Raw genomic sequence first — 10,844 nt, 5'->3', positions numbered from 1 at the left:
ATTTTATCATTTTTGTTTATCACATGAAGCAACTTAGATGTTGATCAGAACCTGTTTTAGTAATCCCAAAGAGTTGACATACTCTTTTTTTTCCTCGAAAACGACACAAGTTGTTTTTTTTATTTAGGCTGAAAACAGCACAATTGTAACAAAAGGATCACTGGGGGAACACTTTCAAAAAAGAATAAAAGATGGTCGTAGTGCGACTAACCTCTGCTGTTATCATCAGAGCCATCCAAGCTCATTTTTTCTGCTGATTTCCTCCTCCCCCACCGCCGCAGGTTTCCCTAAGAGTCGTAAAGTAATCAGTCGCACCCTCATGGTGGGTTTGGGTGATAAAGGTGTTGCAGCGAAGGGAAAAAACGAGGGTGACTTGCATGTCCGAAGGTGTCGGGTTCGAATCTGCAACAGTTCAACAGTCCAGCGTGGGTGGGCGGGGCCTCCACACTGGATGGAGAAGGTTACATAAGGCGGGTTTCAGCCCATTCTGGTGCCATCAGTTGTAGTGGAGGCTCGTTTCTAAATCGCTCAATTGGAGGATTGTAAGTCCAGCAGTCATGGCAGGTGAGCAGCTTTTATTATTTACTCCTTTAGTGCAGATTTACAGGTTAATAACATAAATCCTCACATACTTTTATAAAATTGTTGGTTTTTGTCTGCATCTTTAACGAGAATATTGATTTATACCTACAGAAAAAGAAGAACTGAAGAAGTCCCGCAAAAAAAGTGTAAGCTTAGATAAAAAATTTGACTTTTTGTGTCTTTAAAACCACAAAATTCTAATCATGTTCATTCCTCTCCATCAGCCTGGAGTCTGCGGTTATCCCATAAGCATCTTTTTCATTGTGATCAATGAGTTCTGCGAGCGCTTCTCCTACTATGGCATGAGAGGTGAGCCATTCCAAATCTGATCTAATTTCACTAAAACAGTTGCTGAAATTATTAAGTCAATTCATTTTTTTGTTTCTAGCTGCCTACATGGATAAAATCTCTATTTTTTAAGAGTCTAAAGTTACTTTTTTTAAAATTATGTGCTCAAAAAAATGATATAGCAACAAGAAAATGGTTAGAAAAACATTTTTTTATGTTTTTAATGGGAGTAAATGACTTAATATCCCCTAATTTTCATGTAAATTAGACATAAAATGCACTAAAACTTAAAAATGCAACAGTTTTATGAATATTTTAATATAAAATCAGTTCTGGTTTAGTTTAAGACAATTGTAATTTGATTATATGTGCAATCAATCAGTATTTTTTTTATTTCATCTTCAAAATATTTCTTCAACTAGTCATTAAAACTAAGAAAAAGTGTGACTTAAATGGATAAAAATATCAAATTACGACAAAAAGGATAATGGAGAAATAAAGTGTGACCTTTGCCCCCTCCCCCATGTGCAGCTGTGCTTGTGTTGTACTTCAAGTACTTCCTGAGATGGGACGATGACTTCGCCACCACCATCTACCACACCTTCGTGGCTCTCTGCTACCTGACGCCCATTCTCGGCGCCATCATCGCCGACTCGTGGCTCGGGAAGTTCAAGTCAGTCTTTTTGGATTTCATCCATGAATGTATTAGAGAAATATGTCTTCCATCTTTATCGTCTATGGCGCCCCGACCCTTGTCTGTCTTATCTGCACACCTGTTTCACGCCTCACTCCCTCTGCAGGACCATTGTTTACCTGTCCATCGTCTACACGCTGGGCCAGGTCGTCCTGGCCGTCAGCGCCATCCATGACATCACAGACACAAACAGGGACGGCACCCCCGACAACTTGAACCTTCACATGTGAGCTGAACGCACGCCGACACGTGACGCACGCCAGACGTCGACGGCGCCCGTAACTCTGTGCTGGTTTCTCCCCTCAGAGCGCTGTCCATGGTGGGGCTGCTCCTCATCGCTCTGGGAACTGGGGGCATCAAACCATGTGTGGCCGCTTTCGGGGGAGACCAGTTTGATGATGATCAGGTTGTTAAAATGTGTTTTTTAGCACAAACATCAAGAATATGGGGATGGGGAACAAGCAGAAGTCATTTAAAAATGTGTGTTTTCTAAAGGTATAGAAGCACCAAAAGACCAAAAATATGTACCGCAACATTTATTTATGCATTCAATTTACAGATTTTTATCACATTTTTGCATTTAATTTTATTATATTAACTCATTTTAAAATAAAAATGTATATTTTTTTATTAGTGTTAATACATTTTTTTAAAATAGATATTTTGGGTCACTTTAAAAAGTATAAATTTAAAGCCCAATCAGATAAATAAGAAGCTTATAAAAAAAATAAATTAAAAAAAAGCTTTTCTTTTTTTCTAATATTGTCACATCAAGATAGCATTGGGCCTGGTTTGACACAAGTTTTAACAAAAATGAATACATTTTCCAGTTTTGATGCATAATAAAAGTTTGGTTTGGTATTAACAAGTCTGTTCTTACACAACCATTGATTGTAAATAATTTTAAAAAACTGTTAGCAGTTCCAAAGGGGTTCTCTGCTCAAAAAAAATGCCAAATTTGTAATAAAAATGTATTTTTGCGTTTATTTTATTTTAGTATTTTATATTTTAAACATTTTATATAGTATGTAAATAGATGCAACTCTCCTAACATAACCCTTTAACACCAGAGACGTCACTGGCGACGCCTAAACAGCAAACTTTTACATACGTAAATTTTTGACCGTATATGCGATCAACATGAATCAACTGACTCTGACGTGGAGAAAAGTATTTTTTCATGTTGTCTGTGGATAAAAAAACAAAAAACGCAATACTAGCATATTGTGTAGCATACCAGTGCAAATGACAATGTACAATTTACATTGATTGCATAAGGACTTAACAACTGTAAAGTCTTCCATAGCAGCGCTAGGCTGCCTTTTCTCTTTTACTTAACCCGTTAACACTGGAGACGTCACCGGGGACAGCTAAATAGCAAAATTTTACATATGAAAATCTTAACCGTTTACGCCATAATGTAATTTTGCTAAATGTGACACAAGGAAAACCAGCATTTCATATTGACTTTGCTCCAATATAGATTACTAGCGTAAAGTGTCGGAAACCGTCGCAAATTAGCTGATTGCGTAAAAACGTCACGACTATAAAGTCTTGCGCTAGGCTACTTTTCTTTGCATCTGAATCAGCAAGAATTAATATAATTGCGCAAACAGTTGACTAGTTACGGTAATCAAAATAATGTCAACACTAGAGCTAAAGCTACAATGTTTAAGGGTTAGCCTAGCTCTCAATACCAACAATCAACTTTCTAGATCACGTGTCACAGTCAAGGCCCGGGGGCCGGATCCGGCCCTCCAAATAATTTTTATGTTATTGTTATTAATGGCTCGATGTTATCTTGCGCTTATTTTAAACTTGAATAATTTTGACAAAATACATTTTTATGGAGAGTAAAATATTGAAAGTTATTTAAGGCTTATTTATTCTGGAATATTTTTCCTGCCTGTTTTTTATTTATAGTTATGTTAAAAAGTTACATTTTTAAAGTTTTAAAAATTTAGTTTCAGTGTGTTCAATAAATGTTTATCCTGTTCGGTTTGTGACCTAAAGTGTGTTTTGGATTTTGCCCCCTGTGAGATTGAGTTTGACACCCCTGTTCTAGATAGTCGTAATTTTCTTCTTTAGTTTTTTTTAAACAGTTTTGTGCATTACTGCCATCTTGTGGCTGATGTAAACATTTTTTTAAGTACGCTAAAATCCTAATTTACTCCTTGCATACACATGATGTTGTCTTGAAATAATTCGTAAACCGCTGAATGAGTTATAGAAGCTATCGTCGTGGCAACGGTCCTCGTAAAGCTACAATCAAACCCGTGAAGTGAAAACAAAAATTTGGACTTTCTCGTCGAGCTGCTAATCGTTAAGCTTCCGCTGAGATTTGGTTCCATGTAAACACGCACTCGTGTTCAGACACAGCAATTAAAGTCTCCTCACTCAGATATCAGTCGCGCCTTATCAGCACGCCACGTTTCTCTGTTTTCATTAGTCGTTTATTAACTAATACCCACAGGGGGGAGTTCTCTGTAAGACTTTATTGCTCAGTTCAAGGTAGGGGTCAAAGATTTCTCAGTGAACCCGATGGCAATAAATGATAATCAAGTTTCGGGACGCTACCCAACATGACCCTCTTCTTATTTGATTTACTGCGTTTTTACAGGAGAAGCAAAGAGGCACCTTCTTCTCCATCTTCTACCTGTCCATCAATGCAGGCAGTCTGCTGTCCACCATCATCACACCCATCCTCAGAGGTACATCCAACGTCGAACAACTCTTAAGTACGTCTGACTGTTTCAAAGACGGTGTAATGGAGGTTGGTGTGCTGGTTTCCAGGTCAAGAATGTGGTATTTACACTCAGCAGCAGTGCTACCCGCTGGCTTTTGGAGTACCTGCTGCCCTCATGGCGGTTGCTCTAAGTAAGGACTCTAATTAACACCGGTTCCACATTTTATTCCTGTCAATGCGCACATTAATCTGTGATGTATGTGTCCAGTTGTGTTCATCGTCGGCAGTGGCATGTACAACAAAACTGCGCCACAGGGCAACGTCATGGTGAAATTCTGCAAATGCATTGGCGTATGTCCACACCTTTCAATTCAAATTAGATTAGTGGACTTGGCAGATGTTACTTGAACTTCTTTTTTCTGCTGACTTCAGTTTGCCATCAAGAACCGCTTCAGACATCGTTCTTCGCAGTACCCCAAGAGAGAGCACTGGATGGACTGGGCTGACGAGAAATACGATGTGAGGACAACACCTCTACACAAATGCACGCAATGATAGGAATCTGAGTCTAAAAGTCTCCTTCTGCTTTGGTTTAGAAACTCCTGATAGCTCAGGTGAAAATGGTGCTGAAGGTGCTGTTCCTCTACATTCCTCTTCCTATGTTCTGGGCTCTCTTTGACCAGCAGGTACGTTTCTATAGACCAGATAGTCGTTTCTGTGTTTGTGATTGCAAAGATTGTGACTATTGCTCAAGACCTGAACTTTTGGACTTCTGAAGGACTTTCATTTCCTTCTATTTTGTCTCAAGAACAGTTGGTACCACTTAGTCAAGACTTGACTTGGACCTATGACCAAAGCTTAGAGATTTGACTTGGTCTCACATCCAAAGATTTTAAGTTGACTCAGACTTCTTTCCAAAGACTTGAGATTTTACTTGGAGTCATGTCTAAATACTTGAAACTTGACTTTTACCCATGACAAAAAAAACAAAAAACAAGAGAATGGAGTTGGGCTTGTAACCAATGACTTAAGAGTGGCCTTGGACTAATCTCTAACTATTTTAAACTGACTCAGACTTGTCTCCAAAGACTTGAGACTTGGACTCATGTCTAAAGACTGGAACCTGGCCTTGTACTTGTTGCCAAATACTTGAAAACTTGGAAGACTTGACACTTAATTAGGCTTGTGTCCAAAGACTTGAGACTTGACTTTAACTCATGTCTAATGACTTGAGACTTGATTTGAACTTATGACAAAAGACTTAAAGATGTCAATGGACTCATCTCTAAGTATTTAAAACTGCCTTAGACTTGTGACGGAAGACTTGAGACTTGACTTGGATTCATGTCTAATGACTTGACTTGGAATTATGGCAAAAAACTAGAGAATAGCGTTAGACTTGTCAAAGACTTGAAAGTGACTTGGATATTTGACCAAAGACTTAAAAATGACATTGGACTCATCTCTAAAGATTTCAAACTGACTTAGACGTGTGACCAAAGACTTGAAACTTGACTTGGACATATAACAAAAGACTAGAGAGTAAAGACTTGAAACTGATTTGGACTTGTGACCAAAGACTAAAAATTACTTTGGATCCATATCTAAAGATTTTAAACTGACTTAGACTTGGGAACAAAACTTGAGTTGGACTTGAGTCTAAAAAGTTGAGACTTGGTTTGTTCTTGTGACCAAAGATTTAAGGATAGACATGGACTTGTTTCCAAACACTTTAACCTCCAGAGACCCTGTATGAATTAATGGAGACATGATATTGTTCTTTCTAAAGTACAAAAATATGTCCACTCTAAACAAAAGCCTAAGTCTCAGGAGGTAAAGTGACTTGGACTTGTGACCAAAGACTTAAAAATTGCCCAGGTGAATCTGTGTCTACAGAATGGAAACTTGACTTGTAATCAAAGACTTGAGACTTGACTTGGAATAATGTCTAAAGACTTGAAACTTGATTTGGATTTTTGTCCAAAGACTTAAAATTTACATAGACTAAAATCTTGTGAATTGGTGACTTGCAAAAGGGACTTGTTAGCATTAGTGGGAGTATAGGTCTTAACACTGAGATCTGCTCTGACCCTCAGGGATCCAGATGGACCCTGCAGGCCACAACCATGGACGGTAATTTTGTACGTATCATTTCTGCCGTTGTACACACAGACTTTTATACACTATAAAAGCAAATATTTGTTTGAGCGATGATCTCTTTCTTCAACAGGGCGCATTGACCATCCAGCCTGACCAGATGCAGGTGAGTTCCTCGTGATGTTGACGCTAGCTTCCTACTTACATGAACAGAGGACCCAGATCTAAGTAACTCATGATTATTTTATCTCCACCAGACCGTGAACCCAATCCTGATCTTGATTTTGGTCCCTATCATGGACAGCATTGTTTACCCTTTGATTTCTAAGTGCAAGTTGAACTTCACGTGAGTTGGATGTTCATCTTTAATCCATGTTTCTTTCAGTCACAATAAATATTATAACATTTTTGAAGTTCGTTGTGTTCTATCTTATCAAATAAAAAATAAGATTATAGTTACTGCTGGAACTGAATAGGCGATGAACTGATTTGATTTACTTTTAAGAACAGGGGTTTCTTGATTAAATTAATTGGAACATATTTATTTGTCTGTGTGCTCTACAGTCCACTGAGGAGAATCACCGTGGGCATGTTTTTTGCCGCCCTAGCTTTCGTGGCTGCTGGCGTCGTCCAGCTCCAGATAGATGTAAGCTCCACCCAAGTGCCAGAATATCTTTGAAACTGAAATGCGTCCATGGTACCACATGGTGACGATTTCTTCTCCTCTTACAGAAAACCCTGCCCAAGTTTCCGTCCACTGATGAGATGCAAGTCAAGTTTATCAATGTGGTTGACAGGGATGTGCAAGTCCAAGCTGGAGAATACAACTTTCCACTGAAGCCCTTCTCGGTACTCTACTGTACATCCCTTCACATGTATCGATGGATCTAGTCAGAAACTGCTTAAAATGTTTGTATTTTATCCCTACAGGCCAGTGAGAACTATGAGACCTTCACTGATTCGTTCACGCTGACTCTGGATAGCAGTGTCTCTACCGTCTCTTTACCCAAAGGCACTCGCAATACCATCACCATCGTCCAACAGGCGGGCGGACTCATGCCGATAAATGTAAGCCACGTCAGCTCTGATATAACAAGCTGAAATCGAAACTACAGTGAGTGTATCTCTGTTTGCAGTTTGAGGACATCACCGAGAAACCAGAGCAAGGCGCCAACGCCATCAGGCAAGTGATGATCACTATGGTGCAAAACCCTTGATAGACCATAGATCTAGAATTCAGATGACACTTGGTTTATTAAACTGTTTTACAAAAGCAAACTTGAATGAAAGGTGCTAGGATAGAGCTTTGTCTTAGAGCCAAATACCTGCAGCCTTGCAGCAATGCAATTTGAGCAGCTGAGGCGAATTAGTCTGGGATCTTTACTGCACCCTAGTGTTTCTTTTTTTTTAATAACTTTCAAATCCGTATGCCTAAAATTGACTGAGAGTTCATAATGTTGCAATGTTTTCATATAAATTTTCAAGCTATCCAAACATTTCTTCCACAGATTCTTTAATGGGTTTGGCTCATCTCTGAATGTAACCATTGGCGACAAAGAGATCGGGTACATCGTTCCCAACAACATGTCTGAGTACGGCTCTGTACCCCGTGGAAGGTACGTAAAATGTTAGAATTTGTGCAGAAAGTCAGAACACATTAGCGTTCTGTGTTTTGACGGCTGTTTTTTGCAGTGCGAAGTACCAGATCAAGAACCAAGCCGGGGTCGAGTGCGTCATCCCCCAGGAGCTGGGCTTTGGAAGCTCCTACACGATGCTCATCCTGCCCACTTTCAATTTTGGACCAAACGTAGGTGAAAACTCCACGCTGAGAGTTCGGATGTATTTTTACTTGAGTTAAATGTTGACTTTTGCAGTGCAGTGATGGTGTCCATCAGATATTGGACATCGAGCCCAACAGCTTCAGCATGGCCTGGCAGATTCCTCAGTATTTCCTCCTCACGGCGGGAGAAGTGGTCTTCTCTGTTACCGGTCTGGAGTTCTCCTACTCACAGGTAGATCCAATTCCACTGCTCTGGAAGCATCGTTAAACCATCAATGAATGAAGCTCTAAAGGTATTCATAAAATTGTTTCTCAGGCTCCAAGCAACATGAAGTCGGTGCTGCAGGCGGGTTGGCTTTTGACGGTTGCGTTTGGAAACATCATTGTGCTCATTGTTGCAGAAGCTGCCACTCTGGAAGATCAGGTGAGCGGATTTTGACCAGTTTTCTGCTGCGATTTGATAATTTGTGTGTAGAATCTGTCTGCTAAGAATAGATTTCTCAAAACTTACTTTCTGTATTACTCGTTTTCCGTCATTGTTTGGCTAGCTTTTTTATAAAAAGTTATATTTTAGAAAAAAAAAAAAATCTGACTCCACTTCAGTGTTACAAAAGCTTATAAAACCTTACTACATTATTTCAGGCTAAATAAACAAAATTAGCTAAAATTAGAAAAAAAAGATGCTAGCTAACATGCTAACAAACTATCAAACTGAAGGTGTTATGTTTGGTGCATTTTTTACAATCAGTTTAATAAAAACATAATTACTTTAAATAGTAGAAGTAATGATATTAAGCAAAAGTATGTTAAAAACATATGAGGTAGGAATATCTGTTCTGTGAATGTTAGCATTAGCATGCTAGATCTATTACACCAGTGTTAGCAAAGACTGTTTTATCTTATTTACTAGTTTGTTTTTTACTTTTTAGGGTGTATGGAGGGAATTCAGAGTTGAAATGGACCTAAAATTGTTCAGGTTTCGACTGCTTTAAGCCAAAACTTCATTTTTACGTTGCTCGATTTAAATTATCGTTTGGCTAGCTTTCTTCTTAAAACGTTTCAAAGCAATTGCAATTTACGTTAAAAAATAAGCCAAACCTCTTTAAAAGCATCTCAGACTCTGCTTCAGTGTGACAAAAGCTTTTAATAACATACATTATTTCAGGCAAAATTTTTAAAAAAGTTCAAATTAGAAAAAAAAATATGCTAGCTAACTTGTTAACTGAGGGTGTTTTGTTTCTTTGGTGTGCATTTTTTGCTATTAGTCTAATAAAATAAATACTATAAATAGTAGCAGGAGAAACTTTAAGCCAAAGTACGTTAAAAACATTTGGGGGGGATATCTGAGCTGTGAATGTTAGCATTAGCATGCTACATCTGCTACAACAGTATTAGCAAAGGACCTGTACCAGCATGGCCTGTCTGCAGGCAAAATGCAAACTGGATGTTATCTTTTCTTACATAAATGCATCTAAAACAGTTATCCGGTGTGTTCTTCTCTTCCACAGTGGGCTGAATACATCCTCTTCGCTGCATTACTGATACTGGTGTGCATCATCTTTGCCATCATGGCCTATTTCTACACCTACATTGACCCGGCCAAGATAGAAGCCCATTTTGCCAACAAGGAGCATGATGAAAAGAAGAAAAGGAAAAGTTTAGAGATGGTTAAGAAAGACTCCTTTCAGCATCAAGACGATGACAAAAAGAGCTCCGATTCCAGCTCGGACGAAGAGGAGGAAAGCAAACAATCCAGGATGTGAAAATCCAACTTTTCTGCTTTGTGTTCGAATGCTGCCGGGTTGGTTGTGCTGCGTGTCTTCTTTTGCCTCTTCGTTAGTTAAACTGACAGCTGACGATGGAAAAGTCGGAGTGCAGGAGAACCGAATGTAGCCGAAGTTGAGAGAAAGAGCCCAAAATGGGGCATCGCTATGAGTGGGTGGAGTTGATGACAAACACCATCATCTACACCCCAATTTTTAGTTTAATTACAAGGTTATTCATCAGATGAAATACTAATTTTTTTGTTTAAAGTTTGCTTTTTTTCTAATTTATTACCAATGATTTCATTTTACACTATACTGTCTATAAGCTAATTAACAAAATATTTGTATTTATTTCTATGCAGTGTTAAAATGTATTTTCAACCTCAAAAGCAATACTGGAATACATTATGAAATTATATTGTTCATTATAATGTTTCAGTTTAAATAAATGTTACCTGTTGTTTCCAAACATGTGATTGTATGTTTTAACCAAAGTTCTTTTATTTTTTTGTCGAAAACACGTAAAAAAAATATTTAAAGTAAAAGACCTAAATAAATATTAACAAACATTTGCTTTTGACTGTGCAAAACCTTTATTTGAGACATATTTTAGATGACGTGGAATGTTTTTGCTTACAATTTTTTTCTCAATGTGAGCTTTTTTGTGTTTTCCAATATTTTACATGTTAAAAAATAATTTTACTAACTTGTTGACTGTTTGGTAAAGCTTATCTTTCTTGTCCATATGCTAGGTAATTTAAATTAATTTAATATAACATATATAAGGAAAGCTGTTTGTCCAAAACAACAGAAAGCTCAATGTTTTAATATAATAGATTTTATGTTACTTTAAAGATAAGTTAATTATTTCATATTAATAAAAAGCTTTTTTGTGTTAGTAAAATTAAAAAATAAATTAAGATGTGCATAAAACAAACAGCTTTATCATGT

The 10,844-nt window shown here is 37.8% G+C and overlaps 1 protein-coding gene across 1 annotated transcript; it reads left to right on the top strand.

The window, feature by feature from the left end:
• The first annotated feature begins 200 nt into the window (after nucleotides 1–200).
• On the top strand, nucleotides 201–10,362 carry slc15a1b (solute carrier family 15 member 1b). Its single transcript, XM_024294608.2, has 23 exons — nucleotides 201–564; nucleotides 694–728; nucleotides 807–891; nucleotides 1,402–1,543; nucleotides 1,671–1,790; nucleotides 1,871–1,970; nucleotides 4,185–4,275; nucleotides 4,358–4,441; nucleotides 4,519–4,601; nucleotides 4,683–4,769; nucleotides 4,847–4,936; nucleotides 6,347–6,391; nucleotides 6,481–6,513; nucleotides 6,605–6,693; nucleotides 6,912–6,993; nucleotides 7,080–7,196; nucleotides 7,278–7,415; nucleotides 7,484–7,530; nucleotides 7,856–7,963; nucleotides 8,040–8,154; nucleotides 8,222–8,359; nucleotides 8,444–8,551; nucleotides 9,636–10,362. The coding sequence occupies exons 1-23, from the start codon at nucleotides 558–560 to the stop codon at nucleotides 9,888–9,890; spliced, it is 2,199 nt and encodes a 732-aa protein (XP_024150376.1). The 5' UTR covers nucleotides 201–557; the 3' UTR covers nucleotides 9,891–10,362.
• Nucleotides 10,363–10,844: the final 482 nt, after the last annotated feature.

This window comes from Oryzias melastigma, linkage group LG2 (genome assembly GCF_002922805.2).
Source record: "Oryzias melastigma strain HK-1 linkage group LG2, ASM292280v2, whole genome shotgun sequence".
In the NCBI taxonomy this organism is placed as follows: domain Eukaryota; kingdom Metazoa; phylum Chordata; class Actinopteri; order Beloniformes; family Adrianichthyidae; genus Oryzias; species Oryzias melastigma.
This window is presented reverse-complemented; position numbering and strand designations above follow the sequence as displayed.